This window comes from Ascidia mentula, chromosome 4 (genome assembly GCF_947561715.1).
Source record: "Ascidia mentula chromosome 4, kaAscMent1.1, whole genome shotgun sequence".
Lineage (NCBI taxonomy): Eukaryota > Metazoa > Chordata > Ascidiacea > Phlebobranchia > Ascidiidae > Ascidia > Ascidia mentula.
Window position 1 is genome coordinate 6,259,696 of NC_138569.1, and position 23,533 is coordinate 6,283,228.

General features: G+C 41.9%; 4 protein-coding genes across 4 annotated transcripts; 2 read left to right on the top strand and 2 right to left on the bottom strand.

Moving 5' to 3' along the window:
* The first annotated feature begins 1,546 nt into the window (after positions 1–1,546).
* Positions 1,547–23,136, top strand: LOC145897903 (beta-1,3-N-acetylglucosaminyltransferase radical fringe-like). The gene is made up of 7 exons (XM_082986359.1): positions 1,547–1,553; positions 1,795–1,837; positions 1,908–1,970; positions 2,261–2,381; positions 2,629–2,729; positions 22,555–22,720; positions 22,990–23,136. The coding sequence occupies exons 1-7, from the start codon at positions 1,547–1,549 to the stop codon at positions 23,134–23,136; spliced, it is 648 nt and encodes a 215-aa protein (XP_082842485.1).
* On the bottom strand, positions 5,770–7,007 carry LOC145899720 (uncharacterized). The gene is made up of 2 exons (XM_082988622.1): positions 6,968–7,007; positions 5,770–6,287 (listed from the first exon to the last, which is right to left on the bottom strand). Exons 1-2 carry the CDS (start codon positions 7,005–7,007, stop codon positions 5,770–5,772), a joined length of 558 nt encoding a protein of 185 aa, XP_082844748.1.
* On the bottom strand, positions 9,182–11,937 carry LOC145898718 (beta-1,3-N-acetylglucosaminyltransferase radical fringe-like). Its single transcript, XM_082987299.1, has 8 exons — positions 11,711–11,937; positions 11,495–11,543; positions 11,261–11,303; positions 10,904–10,966; positions 10,708–10,828; positions 10,390–10,490; positions 9,897–10,062; positions 9,182–9,738 (listed from the first exon to the last, which is right to left on the bottom strand). The coding sequence occupies exons 1-8, from the start codon at positions 11,930–11,932 to the stop codon at positions 9,598–9,600; spliced, it is 906 nt and encodes a 301-aa protein (XP_082843425.1). The 5' UTR covers positions 11,933–11,937; the 3' UTR covers positions 9,182–9,597.
* Positions 17,991–18,644, top strand: LOC145899721 (uncharacterized). Its single transcript, XM_082988623.1, has one exon. The coding sequence runs from the start codon at positions 17,991–17,993 to the stop codon at positions 18,642–18,644; it is 654 nt and encodes a 217-aa protein (XP_082844749.1).
* Positions 23,137–23,533: the final 397 nt, after the last annotated feature.

Sequence of the window (23,533 nt, forward strand, 5' to 3'; positions counted from 1 at the left end):
ACTCCACTTCGGCGTGAAAATTGTTATTAAAGTTGAAATGTTAGGAAACGTATGTGAAATAAATAGTAACTCTTTGAACAGCCGGGTGCATGCGAAACAAATTAGAGTGGATGAACAAAGAAAGTAGGTAAATATATGGAGATGAAATCATAGAAATAGCACAATGTGTTATCAAACGAACAACCGACGAAATCGTATACATACGCGCGCACAATGTTCCAAGTCCTCCATAATGTCGTTCGTCGTGGCGTTCTTATCATACTTGTGACGTTAGCAAAGCTCTATTCAGTATGCAGCGCCATTCAAAGTTCAAAAATGTGGCCAAAAACTGCAACAGAAAATGCGCAAGAATTGCCGGGAAATTAATCTTGCTGGTGTTGATCACATGCAGAGCGTTTTTACTGCAAACATGTGGGGAAACTGATTATAGCCATTCTCGGTGAATTTCTCTAAAGCAAAACTGAAAGTATAGCCCCAAAGTGTAAACCGTTTGAATAGACTGGCGAAATTAAAACGAGAAAGAGCACATTCTGATGAAGGCTGCTGCATAGCAACCGAAACGTCGATATTTATGAACATTATTGCCAGAAGAGCTATTTTAAACCTAAAATAAATTAACGAGGCACATTCTATACCTGTGAAATGCTCAGGTGCTTCGTTAAATTATAATTTGAAAACTTTTTGTCCGCTTATAAGTTAGACATTTTGACATGAGGCAAAATACTGTATTAGAGACAAGTTTGACAGAATTCACCACCAGTAACTTGTATGAGTCAGATCTAATTTCAGAATAATGTTTTCTCAAATCTTATTAACACTACATCAGCTCAATTTGGTTAATTTTCGGAATTTAAGAGGTTATTATGCAAAGGAGCCTGGCCAAAAATCTTTCAGGGTTAAAAACAACATTTTAGCCGTAATAACAAGTCATGCAATGCACTGCACTTTTGTTACGTCGCTAGCAGCTGCTTCACTTTCAAATCAGGAGGAAAATATTTTATTATATTTTGAAGCAATCTTACAATGTGATCAATCAATTTATGTACATTGGTGCAAAACTGAAAAATTTTTCAAACAAAAAACAGGTTTTCCAATTAGTACCACCTTATCGCGCTTACAATGTCTGGAACCCATAAGCAGTCGATGGAATCAGCGACGAGTTGCATTCGTGCGATAAAGCCAAAAAGCATAATAACCCGAAAAAAACTGTTTATTGTCGCATGTTTGACATTATTGGCTTCAGGGTTTTATTTGATTTCAAACGTCGAACATTCGACGGTTTGGTCGGTGAAGGTGCCATTCAACGGAACGATTCGTTTGGACGATGTTTGCCTCACCATCAAAACCAGCAAGAAGTTTCATTCCTCAAGACTCGAAGTCGTTCTACAGACTTGGTTTAGGACGGCCAAAGGACAAGTAAGGAAAACTGTGATAAATTATCATTTTATTAATTTATTTTATTACCATTCGTGCAATGTATTGCTTATCGATACAGGTCTACATAATAACAGACGACGATGACAAAAATTACCAACGCAAAACAGGTATGAGTGGTATGTCCTGCTTCAATCATGAAACGTAGGCAGTTTTATAATGTTAAGGGTTGGTGGTAAAGAGTTGTTGCTGGTTTACTCTCGATTGAATTCTTTGCTAATTCTTCCCATATGTGTTTTATTTAAGCCGAAGTTTACCGAATTAATGCCAATATATAATGCTGTACTGTATTTTATTTCTGTGGTAGCAAATAAGGTTTACTCCCCATCAATTACCACGATTCTCAACTTTTGTTTTCAGGAAACAAATTGGTGACGAGCAAATGCGGGTCCACCAATGGTTTGTGAGTTTATTGAAAGTAACTTTCTATGAGGCATGTAAATAAATTTAGACCTTTTAATGCTATTTATCAGATACGACCTGTGCTGTAAAGTTGGACTAACATACGACACATTTATGGAGGATCGAGAGAAACGGTGATTTGGAGGAACTCTTTGAAGAGACATGGCGCATGTAGAAATTGTCTTGGCATTAATACGTTTTGTTTAGATTGGCATTGATTACATGCGATTGCTTTTGTGATCTGCTTCATAAAAAAAGTTTATAATGATTTGACTCTTTTTCACCAACCTCTTTACATTACATTTCAGTACATTTATTGTGAGTGTAAAACTAATGTTTGTACATGGCCAACATTGCCCAAGGCAATGTAACCAAACGTGACATTGTGTCGGAGTTTCAACATTGTGGGTTATTGCTTGTATAGATGGTGGTGTTATTTCGACGACGACAACTACGTTCATATCGACCGTCTTCTGCAATATCTCAGCTTGTTCGACAGCAATAAAGAAGTTTATATCGGCAAGCGAAGTCTTCCTACTATAACGGTAAAATTATCTAATGTGCAAAATGCTGTCCAGATGACAAACACTAACAGAAATTCACATAAACCTGACCAATTTGTGACGACACTTTTATGTCCAAGTCATAGAGTTACGTTATCTACAACTCCAGTTGGTGCGGAGTTGCTAACTTGGACAATCAAATTAATTTTATATTGGTAAAAGAGACACTATTCAATCAGAAATGAAGCTCTTAAATTATTTTTTTCACTTTTATCGCGTTTGTGTTCAGTCCAGTTACAAAGGCAAATTGTACGAATACCAGTTTGGAACGGGCGGGGCTGGAGTATGCATCACAAGACCGTTGGCGGAACGAATGAAGCCGTGGATCGGGTAAGAATGAACACTTTCCTCTCCAATTATACATTGTTGCCAAGGCTTTCTATGTAATATTATAATGTATTTTCCCAGTTTCGTCCTGAATTGTATGTTGTTTTACATACGATAATGTTAAATCTAGTTTCTCAAGCAACACATTTTAAGACATTACCTCAAATACCTCAGAGAAAGTGTCACAAATGTTTAGCATGTGATAGATATGATTTAAGATATTTTGAAATGTGGACCCCCTGATATACACATAGTATTATACACAGGATGAATGTTTTCCCACGCACATGTGGCGAAATTAACGCTGCTGACGATTGTGCGATTGGTTTCGTCATCACGCAACTGCTGGTCGTCAATTTGACCGAGTCAATGTTCTTTCATTCCCATTTCGAGACGTTTAAGGATTTTGAAACGGAAACACTGGATCAGCAGGTTAGTTAGTGGTGCAACAAATTGAAAAGTATCATTCTGGAATTCGTGTTACGTTTTTAAATACAGGTAAAAGTACGAAAATGATTGTCTTAATATGTTAAATAGATGTGTCTAAGTATGAAAAATAGCGACATATGTTTTTTTCAATTATGCAGCAAACCGATACAGAAATGTTAAGTGGTTCAACTCATTCTTTGCACATTTTTTCCAGATCACGTTCAGTTATCGCGGAGACAACGTGTTGAACTTGCCAGACATCGACGCTAAATTTACCAACGACGAAGATCCGACGAGACTTTTGTCGTTGCATTGTTACCTTTATACGCAAGACGAGTTGTGCAAAGCAACCTAATGCACTCAGTGTGGTAGCAAATTTGTTTTGAAACTTTGTTTCTGCTGAAAAAGCCGAAGTTTCACTCAGAGCAGTGTGGTACTGAAGCATTGTTTTTACTTGAAATAGATTAGCCCAAGCTTTTTATTTCGTGGCAATTTTGCATAACTGGAAACAATATTGTGAGTTTTATTTAAGCAGTGCACTGAACCATGGTTCGCCCCGCAAATAAGCAACCTTTATCTGGTTTCGTTGGATCCCAAGTCGGCGTTTTAAACATCACTCGAAATATGAGGCTTTCGTGCGTGGCAGCCCAGGCATTGCAGCCTAGCTGGATCAGCCACTTTTTCCTGACAAGTCGGAGCGAGATAAAAAAAATCAAGCTCCCGGTGAGGTTTGAACTCACGAACCTGGGCTAACCAGGCCCAACGCTCTACCAACTGAGCTACAGAAGCTCAGTGGTTTCACGGGTATATTGTGGCCAAGGTACACTGGTGCGCAAGCGCACAACTTGCCAGGCAACCTTCACATATACGTAGGGGATCTCTACCACCGTATCCCATAACGCAGTAATATTACATGCAATGGCATGATTGGCAGGATCGCCCCACTGCGCAGGTCCTTGCTTGGCGATCACAGCTAACGTATCGCGATCATTTGGTTTTCGAGCTTGGCAGCCCAGTGCAGTCTAGCTGGATCAGCCACTTTTTCCTGACAATTTGAAGCGAGATTTGAAAAATCCCAATAGATGCAATACATCCGCCATCTAAAGAGTAGCGCAAAATATTGTACCTGTTGCTATGACATCTAATATTGTAGCCCTTACCAAACACACAAATAAACAGATGGTATTCAAATTTAATAACGACATTCTTTATGAAAAAAATACATCCCAGCCGAACTGTCACTTTCACTAGCTATAGCGTATACGTTCCGCAAATTACCGGCCGTATTTCCACATAAAATGTCTTGACTTTGCTATAGTGTAGCAGTAATATTGTCAAAGCTTATTTAGTGTTCCGGTATTTCGCACATGTCGTCTCCGGGATACAGGTGGCAATGTAATGACAAAAGCCTTGTCGGGTCTTCGTGTTTGTTAAACCGGGATTTCAAGCCAGAAAGATTCACCACGTTTTCTCCACCATAACTCAACGTGATCTGCAAAATATAAAAAATAATGTGTTAAAGTAAGGTTTAAACAATTGGCATGAGTTATTTGTCAGCAGTTCGTTTTGACTTTGTTGACACGATAGTCGACTCGCATTAAAACACAGATGCATATACGACTCGTATTAAACACAGAAAAAGGCAAAAATTGCCGCCAAATTGATTACAAACATGGGTTGCGACAGGTTGCACGGAAGGTGGCCACGTGCTGGCAGAAGCAAAACCCATCGAAGGGCAAACATTAACTCGGTGCCAGCTAAGTTAGTTTTCCCGCTGATGAATCTACAGGAAGACAGCCTGCGGTCCGTGGGCAGACAAAACATCCTGCTCTCAGCCTCCTACGAATACTATTCTGATAAGGAATAAAGGTTTAGCAAGTATACAAACAGTGAATAAAATGGAATAGAATGTGGAATAGTACGGTCCGAAGAGATCTCGCAGAGTCTGGCGTTGGTGTGCGACTAAGGAAAGGTCGCTGCTCGGTTTAGGGTTGATTGCGAATTACTTTCAGTGCAGATATTTTGCGATCTGATCTCACATTTATTTGCTTTTTTTCTGATGAGTGTACGTGAAATTGAATGTTAAAACGTAATAGAATGGAGAAAACGTCAAAAAATTGACTACAGGAATCAGCCTTTGCAAGTCGGTGACCGACGGATCTGTCTTTACGAATCAATATAATTCCTAGAGCTCCAAAGGGAGTAAAAGACGATCAGCGCCAGAATACGATGTTTATTTCCCAGAAACATTAATTTCGCCTATTGGCATCTTCAGTTTCTGTCTAAAACAGAATAGCAATAAAAAATAAAAAAATTTTTTAAAAAACCACAACAAAAACAAAAACTAAAACTCAACAGTAAGTCCACTATCGGGACTGCCAAGACAAAAGCCGAAGCGGTTAAAACGATAAAAACTGTTTTCTACAACAAGCCGCTGTGGTACCAAGAGAAACAACGAGAGACTGCACTGAAGGTGTTAGTAGCCAAACGCAAAAAAATGGGGCGAGCAAGGGTAGTGACGTAGAACTGCGATAAGGCGATGACGAACACAGAATACAAAAACAGTGATGGAAATGAAAACAAAAAAAGAGAGACGGGAGAGCGCAAAAAATGGTCATTTTATGCGGGGTAAAATCATTGGCTGAATGTTTATTGACGCCCTGAGGTCGTTTAGCCATTTGTCTTCACAAATGTCTAAAAAAGCCATGGGAGGTTCTTGGGCGAAAATTACCGTGAAACAATCCGCAATGTCCGGTTTATTTTTAAATACGATGGGGTGTTTATTTAAATAGTGTTTTGCCAGTGCCATCTTGTCCCCTTTGGCATCTTTAAGACAACCTGCTCGCCATGTGGAACGGTGTGAATTCCACCTCGTGCTGAAACGATTTTTTGTTTGTCCAACATATTGTTCTTTACATGTTGTGCAGGTAGCCACGTAAATTCCATAATTCTTGCAAGTAAGTGTTTGTCGTAAAGGGATGGTGTGGTGGAAAGGGGTGGTAATACAGGTGGCAGAGTAAACCATTGTCTCAAAATTCTTTCGGCCCCCGCATAATGCGCATTTCCCGCAAGGCTGAGAATACCCATCAGCCTGTGTATTTCCAAGTGCAAGGATACGGTGGTAGAGATCCCCTAAGTATATGTGAAGGTTGCCTGGCAAGTTGTGCGCTTGCGCACCAGTGTACCTTGGCCACAATATAATTTGTTTCGCATGCACCCGGCTGTTCAAAGAGTTAATATTTATTTCACATACGTTTCCTAACATTTCAACTTGAATAACTATTTTCACGCCGAAGTGGAGTTGTGTGCTTACACAACGAAACCAAATGACTTGAAAGCAGGAACAGCTTGTCGCTGGAAAACGGTGCGTTAGCGTGGTTCCAGCGGTGAGCATGGGGCCGGAAATGACGTTGTGGTGATACGTGCGTTGTGCAACTTTTTGCACTTTTGGTACATGGGCGAACACATCGCCAGGACACTTTATACCGTTTGTAAAGTATGAAATACATGGGCGAAGACGACCAAAGAGATCAGCGTTGTTTTACGTATTGTCAGTTATCAGTTTGTACTTGAACATGTTTTTAACCCCTCCGTGTTTACACACCGGCAAGATGCTGGTGAATTCGAGTCAATATTCTAATCCTATTGCAGCAGCGTTAAATCCAACGAAGTGGTATAGGGCCATCTTTTCCTATTGCGACCATGGACGACGTCGGGTCCAAGGCAGTTAAAACAAAGCGATATATTTCAAATGAAGTATGACGAAATATTTAGTCGCGCGGGAAAACCATTCAATGTAAACAAGCACCCACCTTCGCCAATTTTCCACAACGTGACTCCACCTCCGGTCATAGCCGTGGCTCGTTAGGGCAGGGTAATTTGGTCGACATACGCAGTTGGAATTTGCGACCGCGAGTTAACTCGCAGTTAGGGTTGGGTGAATAATTGGTTCAGACCCTTATAGTATCTCGCCCGTATATGATGTAATGCGGAATTTCGGGATTTTTGAGCTTTAGTTTGGGTTACATGTGTGTATCCGAAAATCCGTCTTCGGAAAATAGTTTACCGCCGGGAAAGCTAGTGTAGGGATTGTGGCTTGTCACCAGTCAAAAAACGCAACGTAAACGAGATAACAATAGCAATTGTGGCAACTTGTCATAAGAGAAATTTTGTCTACAATCGTTCATTTTTAATCGTCCTCTACTCTTATGCATTAACACACAGAATGTCCTTGCTACAGTTATCTTATTTGCGTTTTGTCCTCCACCATGCAGTATTGTCCCTTATTAGTCTTGTTCGTCGCAAAATTGCAGTATTTATTTCTTTATTTCTGCGTTATCTTTGATATTTATCAATATCTGCAACTCTTTCGGCAAATTTACACAACCGACACGAAACATTGAAAACAGTCAAGGTCACATAGATCTCAGACCAATTGTGTGCAGCTTGGCTACTAATTTCCCAATGTTGGATCAGCGGTCGATGCCAACCACTGGCGTCACCTTCACTGCACACAAAACCATAGAAACTTCAAGGCCTAAAAGACACCAGAAAGGTCAAACTGAAAAAAATACCACTACATTGTGCCACAACAATGACCATACGACCCATATCCGCCATTGTTCATGCAAGTTGCCACAATTCACGTTTGCAACACGACTAAATATCCTCATGCTTTGCTTCTGATGCCTGTAAGTTTGGCTTAGGCCTGTGTGAAAATGCACAAGCTTGCCAAGTTGAATATGCTACACATTTACCTACAAGGCCATGCCGGATTTACTGTTACGCAAACAAAGCACATGACATAGGGCCGCCTAAAATACAAGGCGACCAAATAACTTTGTGACTTAAATTCAGGCATATAAAATCGTCAAACGGGCAACAACGTCTACTTAATTCCTTTCGCGTAAAAAATATCGTTTTCTAGTTTTGTAAGTCATATACTTGTGTTGTCTACCCTGCACCACCCCTGGGGTATAATTCCAAAACACCCACGCAACAATGCAAAAATAAGCATTGGCACCGCATGTTGTGATGTAGGCATTGTACACTAAATACACTGCTTTTCAGCAAATTCTGCATTTAGTAGTAAAAATGTGGCTGTTGCCTAAAACCCTGATAAAGTGGATCTGTTACAAAGATATGACAGAGGCCTTATCAACAAATTATGAAACATGTTGTCAACTTCTCTACGGTTAAACGTATGGAATTAAAAAATCGGCTTGTACAACGCACTTTCTGTAAGCACAGCGAAACTATCAGCGGTCTTTTCAATGCAAGACGTGACCGAAATATCTCGTTTCCTGCATGCATGACGGGACTGAATTCAGTCTATGAGTATATAATCAAGCGCCCGGTTCATTGTTCAAGTCCGGATCAGAGTTTCATACAACGTATAAGAACAGCCACTCGATCCAAGCTGCACTTTCAAATGTTCAAAAAGGGACAATGTTCGCCAGACCACTTCTAATAGGTCTGCTGGCACTTGCCGCCAAAACAATGTAGCGTTTGACTGTTATGACCAATTAGTGAGATACTCTACTATAAGTACATAAGCGGATGTAAATTTTACTCGTTCACAGAAACCAGATGTAAACTTTATTTCGGTGCCCAAAATATCTAACAAATAAAACTTATTGTCGTGCTACTGTCCACCTGACAAACGTAGCTGGTAGGAAATTGTGGGAACGTTTTAGCACTGTTTACCGCTCGCCTGGAGAATATACGGTGCAACGGAAATGTTGCCTCTATTCAGACGTACAGTTTCCCGCGTAGGCTAAACACCCACGATTTCAACCATTTTTGTCATTCAACAATAACTTTACTTCTCAAACAACCGTAACAGTCAGACCACTTGCATTGTTGAGCAAAGTAGTTTTTGGATTGCCTTGTGTTTATTTCTTACAGTGTCACCAAGAAATACGTTTACAATGTCGTGTTTTGTTTCAACACATGCCAAAAGTTGACACAAATGACTCGATAGGCATATTTAAAGAAACAAGGCAAAATTAGCTTTATGTTGTTGATATTAAAGTTGCATAGTAAGGATTTCGAAACAAAATCACAGAAAAATATTTTTTTCCGTAAAATCAATATCCCATATCCAGAAGTACCAGAAAGGTTATTTGATAAATTTACTTCAGGGAATGATGAATCACCCCTTAATTATGCAAATACTATGTGCTCAATACAATGGCGAACACATGCGTACATTTGTTACAGAAGCTATTTGCGTAGAAACAAGAAGCATTGTTGGAAAACTACTTGGAGCGTATAAATAAAGACGAAAGCCGAAGTTAAAAGCATGGATAAGGCAAACGTTTCAAACACCCAACAGTTAGCACTGATGAACATAGTATAGGGTTAAAAACGTTTGCCTCACCCATGTTTTCCAGTAGACGTATAGTTTTGGTTTTCCTGTTCAAAACAAAACAGTTGTTTTTCACTTTTTCTTGCATAGCTCGTCGTATGGGTAAAGATGACAATGTAGAGACAACATTCTCGTTGGGTCTTCCTTCTTTGTAAACACGGCGTCGATTTTATCCAAGTCTAACACATTTTCGCCTCGGTAGCTGAATGTGACCTGCACACGTACAAGTGAGGCGGGTAAAAGGGTTGGCAACACTTTGCCTATCACAGAGTTAAAAATTACGAGGCCAAGTGTCGCAAACTGTTCGGTGAAATGTGACATTGTGCTTTCCAGATGCCCTTTATTGGTACATTTTTTACACAGAATCACACCTGTTTGTGTAAGGTGTCCGTTGGAAAGTTTCTGAATGTTTCAAAGTGCGAATGGAAAAGCATGGATTCGGTCAAATTGACCCCAAGGAGAGCTGTGATGACGAAACCAATCACGCAATCGTCGGCAGCATTAACCTCCCGACACATGAGTGGGAGAGCTTCTTCCCTAAAGCATGCAACTAAATCAATCCTTCAAAATTGGTGATGGGGCTTAGAATTGTTAGAATTGTAATAGGGATTGAAGCTAGCTGTAACCTTTAAAACATGAAAGGAGTCTTTCGTTTTCCGACTGGCAAACAATAAACCTCATCTCTTTGCAAACAAAACATGTGGAAAAATCAATAAAACCATTTTAAACATTGGAGGCCTTTAGAACTTGTGTTTACTTTTCACGCTTTACTCGCGCGCAATGTTTGCCATGGACTGTCGGAGTCCACGCCAATGGAAAAGCAAACAAAATTATTCACTAAATTGTAAATCAATGATTACTCACCCTATCCAAGGCCTCATTCGTTGGGCCAACGGTCTTGTAATACATACTCCAGCCCCGCCTGTTCCAAACTGGTATTCGTACATCCTTGCCTTGTATTTGGACTGCACAGGATTAATTGATATTGATCAATATCTCGATAAAGTTCTTGACAGTATTTTGTTTTTTATTTTTTTTGAATATTTTTTTCGGATTTAAAAAGTTAATTGACACTTTTTCTAGTCGGTTGCGTAAAACATATTGCTTGCGTAATTGGTATAAAAATACCGAAAGTTATCTGAGGCGGTATACAGAAATGCCGAAGCAGATAAGTGTATCTACCGTAAAAGTTGGCCTGCTCCTTCTGCCTACGTAAATATCATCTTTCCAGTCAAACTGGTTGAGAAATTCCAGAAGTCCTTCGACATGAACGTAGTTGTCGTCGTCGAAATAACACCACCACCTAATCACAAGAAACTTTTAGTTGTTTTACACAAAGAAGCTTCAAAATACGAATAAATTTATTGACCCGACTTACTTTTTTTCTTTGTCGGACATGAATGTGTCGTACGAAAGACCGACTTTACAACACAGGTCGTAACTGCAAATCACAAATCAACACCAAGTTCTTGTGCACAAAACAACAGAACATTTTGAAACACTGTGAAGCATTCTAAATTAATTATTTCAAACATGATTTTGCAATAAGGTGGTATGAGTTGGTTTTGCAAACCTGTTTAAAAGTGAATTTTTTTCGTGACAGCAAGAAATACAGAATCGCTCGAAAATTACGTTTTCTTAGCAAAACCAAATGGGCTTGCGGCACATGTGAAGGAGGAACAAATCCAAAGATAATAGTACAGTGTTTGTTTTGATTATAACCACATATGCTTACAGTCCGTGCGAAGATCCACATTTGCTCGTCACCAGTTTCTTTCCTGAAATAAAATACAAATACCAAGATGTTGATTACGCATTTAGCACCATGAGTCATCTAAAACATGAGTTTACTTGTTTGTGGCATACACTTTGTACATAGAAATAGTCAATCTTGTACTACATCACTAATAACTGTGCTTTGTTCGCTTTTACTGAAGTCAGTTACACGAGTTTATACATTTCATATCACCTGTTTTGTTATCATACAATTCCTCATTCTCGTCAGTTATTATAAAAACCTGAAAAATAATTACAAGTATAATTAAATATGGGCTATTTTTGGATATTACGCAGAACAGTAATTTATATATATTGGAACAATTCAACCAAAACGGTATTACCTTTCATATTAACAGAATTAGTCACACAACGTCATAAAAGGACCAAATCTCTATTTTAAATTCACCTGTCCTTCGGCCGTCTTAAACCAAGTCTTTAAAACAAGCTCAATCCTTGATTCATAAAACTTCTTGCTTGTTTTGATGGTGAAGCAAACGTCGTTTAATCCGACTCTCGATTGGCTGAGCTTGTACAAATTATTAGTTACTTCCCAGTTTGTAATCCAAAGACAAAAACAACTTCCAGCCATAAATATGGCGCCCAACAAAGTTTTCTTTGTCAGTTTCATTTCTTCACTGCTTTTCTTGTTAAACTTTCCTTTTTTTACCCTGAACCTAAAATGTTGGAATTCCATGAATTATTTACAAGAGTCGCAACGTTGCTAGACCGAGTTACCCAATTATATCAGTAATAAATGGCTCATACTGGTTGTGCCACCACAATGGTATGGCCAAACAAGATTGACTTGATAAGGGTGACTCCCCATGTTAAGCCTTTTGTTAAAAGCGCTGGGTGAGATATCTTTTGTCGATAATGTGCGCAAGTTTCATGCGCAGAGAGGCTGTTACACAGGGTTCAAGGAATATTGGTTAGCTTTTATCATAATCAATATTTACGGTGCAGCTTTATATCTTCCTGCTTGTCCAGACGAAGAAATATATTGCTCAGGTAAATTAAATAACTTACATGTACATTAGGTTTGCAGGCTTGGCAGCCCAGGCAATGCAGCCTAGCTGGATTTTTCTGACAAGTAGGAGCAAGATTTGAAAAATCAAGCTCCCGTTGAGGTTTAAACTCACAGCCCTGGGCTAACCAGGCCCAACGCTCTACCACCGTTGAGATCCCCTACGTATATGAGAAGGTTGCCTGGCCGGTTGTGCGCTTGCGCACCAGTCTTGGCCACAATATACACCGTGAAACCGCTGAACTCCTGCAGCTCAGTTGGTAGAGCGTTGGGCCTGGTTAGACCAGGGTCGTGAGTTCAAACCTAATCAGGAGCTTGATTTTTCAAATGCAAACCTAATGATCGCGTTACGTTAGCTGCGATTGCCAAGCAAGGACCTACGCAGTTGGGTGATCCTGCCTATCATGTCATTGCATGTAATATTACTGCGTTAACTTACATGTATATACAGTTGTACCTGTCTAACGTGCTGCAAAAAATCCCAGTATCGGACCTAAAATGCATATCCTCTATTCTCATGCGTTGATGTCAACCGTGTGTTTCCTGCGCTATCTTGTTTAAAAGCGCGGCCACCACACCAAACTACACGTAGTCTACATCAGCCCTGCGATGCACTGATGGAAGATATCTGTAGAATGTAAACGGACGCCATGTAATGGCCGTGTACCTTTTGCGTATAACATGAAACTATTCCTGGCACATAATTACATACACGCTTTGTTTGTTCACAAAAAGTGCTGTTACACAACCTGAACGCCGTCTCTTACATATTTAAACCTTAACTGAAGACAAACAACAACGACCTTCCAAGCTTACGTTAAGGCTGTTGCCCACTGTTATCTTAAACCCACATGGGCTTACAATGCAACGTTTATTTCAAACCATTCCATTACGTTTTAACATTCAATTTCGCACTCATCAGAAAAAACAAACAAAAAATAAATGTGAGATCAGATCGCAAAATATCTGCACTGAAAGTAATTCGCAATCAACCCTAAACCGAGCCCGCAAGGCGGCGTTCCTTTTTTCCAAGGTTTATACCAAAGAGCAGCGACCTTTCCTTAGTCGCACACCAACGCCAGACTCTGCAAGATCTCTTCGGACCGTACCATTCCACATTCTATTCCATTTTTTTAACTGTTTGTATACTTGCTAAACCTTTTTTCCTTATCAGAATAGTATTCGTAGGAGGCTGAGAGCAGGGTGTTTTGTCTGCCCACGGACCGCAGGCTGTCTTCCTGTAGATTCATCAGCGGGAAAACTAACTTAGCTGGCACCGAGTTAATGTTTGCCCTTCGATGGGGTTTGCTTCTGCCAGCACGTGGCCACCTTCCGTGCAACCTGTCGCAACCCATGTTTGTAATCAATTTGGCGGCAATTTTTGCCTTTTTCTGTGTTTAATACGAGTCGTATATGCATCTGTGTTTTAATGCGAGTCGACTATCGTGTCAACAAAGTCAAAACGAACTGCTGACAAATAACTCTGTACATGCCAATTGTTTAAACCTTACTTTAACACATTATTTTTTATATTTTGCAGATCACGTTTAGTTATGGTGGAGAAAACGTGGTGAATCTTTCTGGCTTGAAATCCCGGTTTAACAAACACGAAGACCCGACAAGGCTTTTGTCATTACATTGCCACCTGTATCCCGGAGACGACATGTGCGAAATACCGGAACACTAAATAAGCTTTGACAATATTACTGCTACACTATAGCAAAGTCAAGACATTTTATGTGGAAATACGGCCGGTAATTTGCGGAACGTATACGCTATAGCTAGTGAAAGTGACAGTTCGGCTGGGATGTATTTTTTTCATAAAGAAGGTCGTTATTAAATTTGAATACCATCTGTTTATTTGTGTGTTTGGTAAGGGCTACAATATTAGATGTCATAGCAACAGGTACAATATTTTGCGCTACTCTTTAGATGGCGGATGTATTGCATCGATTGGGAACCTTAAACCCCTAAGCAGCTAGATCATTTTATGAGATCACAACAAGTATCAATAATTCCCCTTTATAACTAGATTGTTACGTTAGTCGTTATGTGCCGAATCCAAAATTTGTGACTCGAAAATTCGAAAATTCCAAGGCATGAGCAAATTCTAGATCGCTGTCACCAAGCCATATTAAGAACAGAAGGCAAATGTTTTCTTTCACCAACCTCACCCTTGTTGTTCGTGCGCGACCGCGCATTACCTTCTGCAGCTGAAGTAGTAATATTTCGAGTGACGTAGTAATATTACATGCAATGGCATGATTGGCAGGATCGCCCCATTTCGCAGGTCATTGCTAGGCGATCACAGCTAACGTATCGCGATCATGAGGTTTTCGGGCTTGGCAGCCCAGGCAATGCAGCCTAGCTGAATCAGCCACTTTTTCCTGACAAGTCGGAGCGAGATTTGTAAAATCAAACTCCCGGTGAAGCTTGAAATCACGACCCTGGGCTAACCAGGCCCAACGCTCTACCAACTGAGCAACAGGAACTCAGTGGTTTCGCGGGGTATATTTTTCTTGATTTTTCAAATCTCGCTTCAAATTGTCAGAAAAAGTGGCTGATCCAGCTAGACTGCATTGCCTGGGCTGCCAAGCTCGAAAACCAAATGATCGCGATACGTTAGCTGTGATCGCCAAGCAAGGACCTGCGCAGTGGGGCGACCCTGCCAATCATGCCATTGCATGTAATATTACTGCGTTATCGGATACGGTGGTAGAGATCCGCCCCTACGTATATGTGAAGGTTGCCTGGCAAGTTGTGCGCTTGCGCACCAGTGTACCTTGGCCAAAATATACCCGTGAAACCACTGAGCTCCTGTAGCTCAGTTGGTAGAGCGTTTGCCCTGGTTAGCCCAGGGTCGTAAGTTCGAACCTTCACCGTGAGCTTGATTTTTTAAATCGACTTGTCGGGAATAAGTGGCTGATCCAGCTAGACCGGGTCTGCCAACCCCGAAAACCTCATATTTCGAGTGATGTTTAAAACTTGGGATCCAACGAAACCAGATAACGGTTGCATATTTGCGGGGCGAACCATGGTTCAGTGCACTGCTTAAATAAAACTCAGAATATTGTTTCCAGTTATGCAAAATTGCCACGAAATAAAAAGCTTGAGCTAATCTATTTCAAGTAAAAACAATGCTTCAGTGCCACACTGCTCTGAGTGAAACTTAAGCTTTTTCAGCAGAAACAAAGTTTCAAAACCAATTTGCTACCACACGGAGTGCATTAGGTTGCTTTGCACAACTCGTCTTGCGTATAAAGGTAACAATGCAACGACAAAAGTCTCGTCGGATCTTCGTCGTTGGTAAATTTAGCGTCGATGTCTGACAAGTTCAACACATTGTCTCCACGATAACTGAACGTGATCTGGAGAAAATGTGCAAAGAATGAGTTGAACCACTTAACATTTCTGTATCGGTTTGCTGCATAATTGAAAAAAACATATGTCGTTATTTTTCATACTTAGACACACCTATTTAACATATTAAGGCAATCATTTGCGTACTTTTACCTGTATTCAAAAGCGAAACACGAATTCCAGAATGATACTTTTCAATTTGTTGCACCACTAACTGACCTGCTGATCCAGTGTTTCCATTTTAAAATCCTTAAACGTCTCGAAATGGGAATGAAAGAACATTGACTCGGTCAAATTGACGCCCAGCAGTTTCGTGATGACGAAACCAATCGCACAATCGTCAGCAGCGTTAATTTCGCAACATGTGCGTGGGAAAACATTCATCCTGTGTTTAATACTATGTTTATATCAGGGGTTCACATTTCAAAATATCTTAAATCATATCTATCACATGCTAAACATTTGTGTGACACTTTCTCTGAGGTATTTGAGGTAATGTCTTAACATGTGTTGTTTAAGAAACTAGATTTAACATTATCGTATGTAAAACAACATACAATTCAGGACGAAACTGGGAAAATACATTATAATACTACGTAGTAACCAGCCACTGTTAGAAAGTGAAGCCTTGGCAACAATGTATAATTGGAGAGGAAAGTATTCATTCTTACCCGATCCACGGCTGCATTCGTTCTGCCAACGGTCTTGTAATGCAACCTCCAGCCCCGCCCGTTCCAAACTGGTATTCGTACAATTTGCCTTTGTAACTGGACTGAACACAAACGCGATAAAGTGAAAAAAATAATTTGAGAGCTTCATTTCTCATTGAATAGTGTCTCTTTTACCAATATAAAATTAATTTGATTGTCCAAGTTAGCAACTCCGCACCAACTGGAGTTGTAGATAACGTAACTCTATGACTGATGTCAGGTTTAAGTGAATTTCTGTTAGTGTTTGTCATCTGGACAGCATTTTGCACATTGGATAATTATACCGTTATAGTAGGACGACTTCGCTTGCCGATATAAACTTCTTTATTGCTGTCGAACAAGTTGAGATATTGTAGAAGACGGTCGATATGAACGTAGTTGTCGTAGTCGAAATAACACCACCATCTATACAAGCAATAACCCGTAATATTGAAATGTAATGTAAAGAGGTTGGCGAAAAAGAGTCAAATCATGAAAAACTTTTTTTATGAAGCAGAACACAAAAGCAATCGCATGTAATTAATGCCAATTTAAACAAAACGTATTAATGCCAAGACAACTTCTATATGCGCCATGTCTCTTCAAAGAGTTCCTCCAACTCACCGTTTCTCTCGATCCTCCATAAATGTGTCGTATGTTAGTCCAACTTTACAGCACAGGTCGTATCTGATAAATAGCATTAAAAGGTCTAAATTTATTTGCATGCCTCATAGAAAGTTATTATAAATAAACTCACAAACCATTGGTAGACCCGCATTTGCTCGTCACCAATTTGTTTCCTGAAAACAAAAGTTGAGAAACGTGGTAATTGATAGGGAGTAAACTTTATTTGCTACGACAGAAATAAAATACGGTACAGCATTATATAGTGGCATTAATTCGGTAAACTTCGCTTAAATAAAACACATATGGGAAGAATTAGCAAAGAATTCAATCGAGAGTAAACCAGCAACAACTCTTTATCACCAACCCTTAACATTATAAAACTGCCTACGTTTCATGATTGTAGCAGGACATACCAATCATACCTGTTTTGCGTTGGTAATTTTTGTCATCGTCGTCTGTTATTATGTAGACCTGTATCGATAAGCAATACATTGCACGAATAGAAATAAAATAAACTAATAAAATGATAATTTATCACAGTTTTTTTTGCTTGTCCTTTGGCCGTCCTAAACCAAGTCTGTAGAACGACTTCGAGTCTTAAGGAATGAAACTTCTTGCTGGTTTTGATGGTGAGGCAAACAATGTCCAAACGAATCGTTCCGTTGAATGGCACCTTCACCGACCAAACCGTCGAATGTTCGGCGTTCGAAATCAAATAAAACCCTGAAGCCAATAATGTCAAACATGCGACAACCAACAGTTTTTTTCGGGTTATTATGCTTTTCGGCTTTATTACACGAATGCGACTCGTCGCTGATTCAATCGACTGCTTATGGGTTCCAGACATTGTGAGCGCGATAAGGTGGTACGTGTTACCAGTTGAAAAACGTGTTTATTGTGTTGCTCGCCCCTTTTCTGACTCTCGCAATAAAGCATCAACCGCTTTACTGGTGACCCCGGGGCTCCAAAACCGTTATTTGGAGGTCATGGATACTGAAAACGCTGTCGCGCTTAAGCTTCCCACGTTCTGGCCAACCCAGCCACGTGTTTGGTTGCAACAAGCTGAGGCGCAGTTTGCGCTAAAGAAGATCACAGCAGATGAAACAAGGTACTTTCACGTGGTTTCGGCCTTGGACCAGGCCACAGCAGCGCGACTTATTGACTTGCTTGAACGACCGCCTGCCAAAAACAAGTTTGAAGCCATTCGAAGGCGCTTGCTGCAATCATTTGCTCTTTCCCCACAAGAACGTGCAGCCCGTCTCCTGAACATGCCACCGTTAGGTGATAAGAAACCGTCGGTTTTAATGGACAAAATGCTTGCCTTGCTAGGTGACCACCACGCTTGCTTTCTTTTCCATCATTTGTTCCTGCAGCACATGCCGGAAGTTATTAGGGTGGTTTTGGCCCGTGAGGATACTGCAGATCCGCGGCAGCTTGCCCAACGGGCGGATTTATTGTGGCTTTCTCTCAATAACAGCGCGGAATTTGCTGTCAGCAAGGAGCATAGCACTCGGTCAGCTCCACGCCGCACTGCGAAGCCCTCCAGCATGTGCTTTTATCACAGGTGCTTTGGAGCAGACGCGCGCCAATGCTGCCCTCCGTGCGCTTATCAGGGAAACGACAACGCCGGTTGCTGGTAATGGCTGGGGCAACCGGCGTCTCTTTCAGCCTGTTCTTTCTTTGGGACAAGGTTTCCGGCCGCAACTTTTTGGTTGACACTGGTGCTGAAGTCAGCGCAATTCCCCCCACTGGCTTCGAACGTCGCACCACACCCAAGGGTTCCGTTCTCAAGGCCGCTAATGGAAGCTCCATAGCCACTTACGGCTACAAAGTTGTTCAACTGCACATTCCATCTGGTGTTTATAAATGGAAGTTCGTGTTGGCCGATGTCTCACGTCCACTGCTCGGTGCTGACTTTCTCCGCGCTAATCGCCTGCTTGTCGACGTTGTCAGGAAACGTCTTGTTCACTCAGAGGTGTTCGCGAGCTACCCCTTGAAAACGTCTCTACAACAACCGCCACAACTTCGAACTCTCAATTCCGTGCTTTGCCCCTACGAGAAGTTGCTGGAGCAGTTTCCAAACGTAAAAACACCTAGATTTTGTGATTTCTTGCCTAAGCACGGTGTTCAGCACCACATTGTAACTGATGGGCGCCCTGTGCATTGCCGAGTCAGGCGCCTCTCGCCTGAAAAGTTAGTGTTGGCTAAAGCCGAGTTTCAAAAAATGCTGGATTTAGGCATAGTGCGCCGATCAGCCAGTCCTTGGGCATCCCCTCTCCACATGGTGGAAAAGCCTTCCGGTGGCTGGCGCCCTTGCGGCGATTATCGTCGCCTTAACGACGCCACACAGGCCGATCGTTATTCCATACCGCATCTCCATGATTTCACCGCGCGTCTCGCGGGTTGTTCCGTTTTTTCAAAGGTAGACTTGGTACGTGGTTATCACCAGGTTCCCGTGGCTGAAGCTGACATTCCGAAGACAGCTGTAATCACGCCATTTGGCCTGTTTGAGTTTCTTCGAACCCCGTTTGGATTGAAGAATGCGGCTCAAACTTTTCAACGGCTCATGAACGCCATTTGTCAAGGTTTGGATTTTATTTATGTCTATCTGGACGACATTCTTGTCGCAAGTCCAACACATGCAGCCCACATGGAACATCTCAAACGGCTTTTCCAACGGCTTTCGGACCACGATCTCGTCGTCAACTTACAAAAGTGCGAGTTTGGCAAAAGCAGCATCGAGTTTCTTGGGCATTTCGTCGACCAATGCGGCATCAAACCCTTGTCCAGCAAAGTTGACGCGGTGAAGAACTTCCCTGTGCCGACCACCATCAAAGGTTTACAGGAGTTTTCAGGGATGGTCAATTTCTACCACAGGTTCGTGCCCAATATTGCCAATATTATGCAACCGCTCTATGGTACATTAGCGGGCAAACCTAAACAACTGGTATGGTCGGTCGACCTGCAGCGGGCTTTCGATAAGGCTAAAGACGCTCTCGCCAATGCTACGCTTTTGCATCATCCACAGTGGCAAGCCTGCATCGCGCTCACGACAGATGCCTCTGCGACCGCTGTGGGTGCAGTCCTTGAACAATTTTCCGACGGTCATTGGGCCCCACTTGCTTTCTTCAGCCGTCAGTTGAGAAAGCCGGAAACGAAATACAGCGCCTTTGACCGCGAGCTTCTTGCGCTGCATCTGGCTATCAGGCACTTCCGCTATTTTCTGGAAGGGCGCAAGTTTACCGCGTACACCGACCACAAACCCCTTACTTTCGCATTCAAGAAGGCTGCCGACCCTTGGTCTGCTCGCCAGCAGCGTCAACTTTCTTCTATTTCAGAGTTCACTACCGATGTCCGGCACATTAGCGGCAAGTCGAATGCTGTCGCGGACGCACTTTCCAGATCTCTCTTGAGTGCCCTACGTGTGCCTCTATTCGACCTTGATTGCGAGGCTCTGGCACGCGCGCAACAAACCGATGAAGTGCAGTCTTATCGCACAGCAATTACCGGGTTGCGTCTGCAAGATGTCCAGGTTGGCAATTCAGGAACCACGCTGCTTTGTGACACCTCCCTTGGAAGACCTCGGCCCGTCGTTCCCTCGTCCTGGCAAAAGAAGGTGTTCGATGCCGTTCACGGATAGTCCCACCCGTCCATTCGCACCACGAAGAACCTTGTTGCCTCCAAATTTGTTTGGCATGGGTTAAAGAAGCAAGTAGCGTTGTGGGCCAAGCAATGTGTCGCTTGCCAGCGCGCCAAGGTTCAGCAGCACGTTCGGGCTCCACTTGCCGAGTACAGCCCTCCGACATCTCGTTTTCAACACATAAACATCGACATCGTTGGTCCTCTTCCACCTTGTCGAGGTCAAAGGTATTTATTAACTGTGGTCGACCGCTTCACCCGGTGGCCGGAAGCGATACCAATGGACGACGCCACCACCATCACTTGTGCACGTGCTTTCGTTTTTCATTGGGTTGCGAGGTTCGGCATTCCCAGTCACGTATCGTCAGATCGTGGCCCTCAGTTCACGTCCGAACTGTGGACAACCATTGGTCAACTGCTCGGTATCTGTCTTCACCGCACGACAGCTTTTCACCCACAAGCGAACGGCTTGGTGGAGCGCTTTCATCGCCATTTAAAGAGCGCGTTGATGGCGCGTCTAACTGCCTCCAATTGGTTGGACGAGTTACCGTGGGTGTTACTTGGTGTTCGTACCGCACCCAAAGATGACCTGCAGGCCTCTTCCGCGGAGCTTGTTTACGGTACTACTTTGACCGTTCCTGGTGATTTTATTGCCCCTGCAGGCGACTCCACCGTCAAGTTTTTGCCGTCATTGAGGGACACCTTGCAACGAATTTTGCCGCAGCCGATGTCACGTCACGCCAACCTTCGGCCGTCCGTCCCTTCCTCGTTGAGGACCAGCCCATATGTGTTCGTTCGTCGCGACGTTCATAGACCTCCGCTGACCAGACCATACGATGGTCCGTACAAGGTGTTGCTAGCGTCGGACAAAACTTTCACTTTGGACATTGGAGGTCGCTCACAAACGATTTCGATCGACCGCCTTAAACCGGCTCACGTTGACATTACGGTACCAGTTCCAGTTGCCGTACCCCCAGCGAGAGGCAGACCACGGCGCAATGTACGGCCACCGCAACGCTATTCAGCGTGACACTTTTTGGAGGGGGGTCCTGTGGCGACCGAACTGTAGTGTTCGCCTGTGCATTGAAGCGTGCTATTGCCTTTTTCCCGTGTCGCGATTGCCGCCTTATATAAACGTGTTTATTGTGTTGCTCGCCCCTTTTCTGACTCTCGCAATAAAGCATCAACCGCTTTACAGTAGCGTATCACCACAGGATCAACCAGGCTTTTTATCAGGAATATATATTTCGTCCCATGGGCATCTTCAGTTCCTTACAGTAAACACAATAAAATGATTTTAAAAAACGTCTGAAAAACAACAACAGTAAAGAATGGGCTAGTAATAAAAAACAACTACTTCAACCTCTTGCAATGCAACTGTGCTGAGGCAAAACACTGAGTTACCAGCCTTGCATGAAAAGGCAAGAGAATTGCGCACACGATAGAGAAACAGCATCAGACGCGGGTACAGATAAGGAACGCGCTGATAAGGCGAACGGCATAAAACCACCTTAAAACACACACACGAAAAACATAAAAAACAGAAAAACGATTTAAAACGATCTTAAAAAACATCAACGCACCCCAGGCAATATCATTTTTTGTATGTTCGTATAGTGTTTGCAAAAGTGGATTTGTGCTGGGTTGCGTAATGCTTTAGCAGCCTACGTTGTCATCAACCTTGTCAATAGGAAAGCTCTTCCACTTTGCTCCGTGGCCGCGTCATCTAACGGCGAAACTATGTTTATTTTGGGTATCGTATTTGTTTCCACACAGCGTGTACACTGCTGCGTATATGCCATAATTCTGGCAAGTCAATTTTTGTTGGAGGTTTATGTCGCCTTTTTACCTTTTAAACAATTTTGACTATTTCAACGACTTATTTTTTCCAATGATGCCAAACTTTCACAGCATGGGAAGGTTTCCTTGCACGTGTAGAGAAGTTGGGGCGGCAGACGACTGTTCGATTGCTTTCGTCATAACCCAGCTCCTTGGAGTGAACTTTACTGAGTCCATGTTTTTCCATTCACACTTCGAAGCGTTGACAAAATTAAATACGGAAACATTGGACCGACATGTAAGTACATGGTTTTGTGGGACCAACGCACTTTGTGTTAAAAGGGGAATTGTAATGTTGTAACCTTTTGTATTAGAAGCGGTTTGTTTGTAACCAATTTGGCGGCAATTTTTATCTTTTTTTGTGTTTAATACGAGTGGTATATACATCTGTGTTTTATTGCGAGTCGACTATCGTATCGACAAAGTCAAAACTAACTGCTGACAAATAACTCTGTACATGCCAATTGTTTAAACTTACTTTAACACATTATTTTTTATATTTTGCAGATCACGTTGAGTTATGGTGGAGAAAACGTGGTGAATCTTTCTGGTTTGAAACCCCGGTTTAACAAACACGAAGATCCGACAAGGCTTTTGTCATTACATTGCCACCTGTATCCCGGAGACGACATGTGCGAAATACCGGAACACTAAATAAGCTTTGACAATATTACTGCTACACTATAGCAAAGTCAAGTCATTTTATGTGGAAATACGGCCGGTAATTTGCGGAACGTATACGCTATAGCTAGTGAAAGTGACAGTTCGGCTTGGATGTATTTTTTTCATAAAGAATGTCGTTATTAAATTTGAATACCATCTGTTTATTTGTGTGTTTGGTAAGGGCTACAATATTAGATGTCATAGCAACAGGTACAATAGTTTGCGCTACTCTTTAGATGGCGGATGTATTGCATCTATTGGGAACCATAAGCCCCTAAGCAGCTAGATCATTATATGAGATCACAACAAGTATCAATAATTCCCTTTATAACTAGATTGTTACGTTGGTCGTTATGTGCCGAATCCAAAATTTGTGACTCGAAAATTC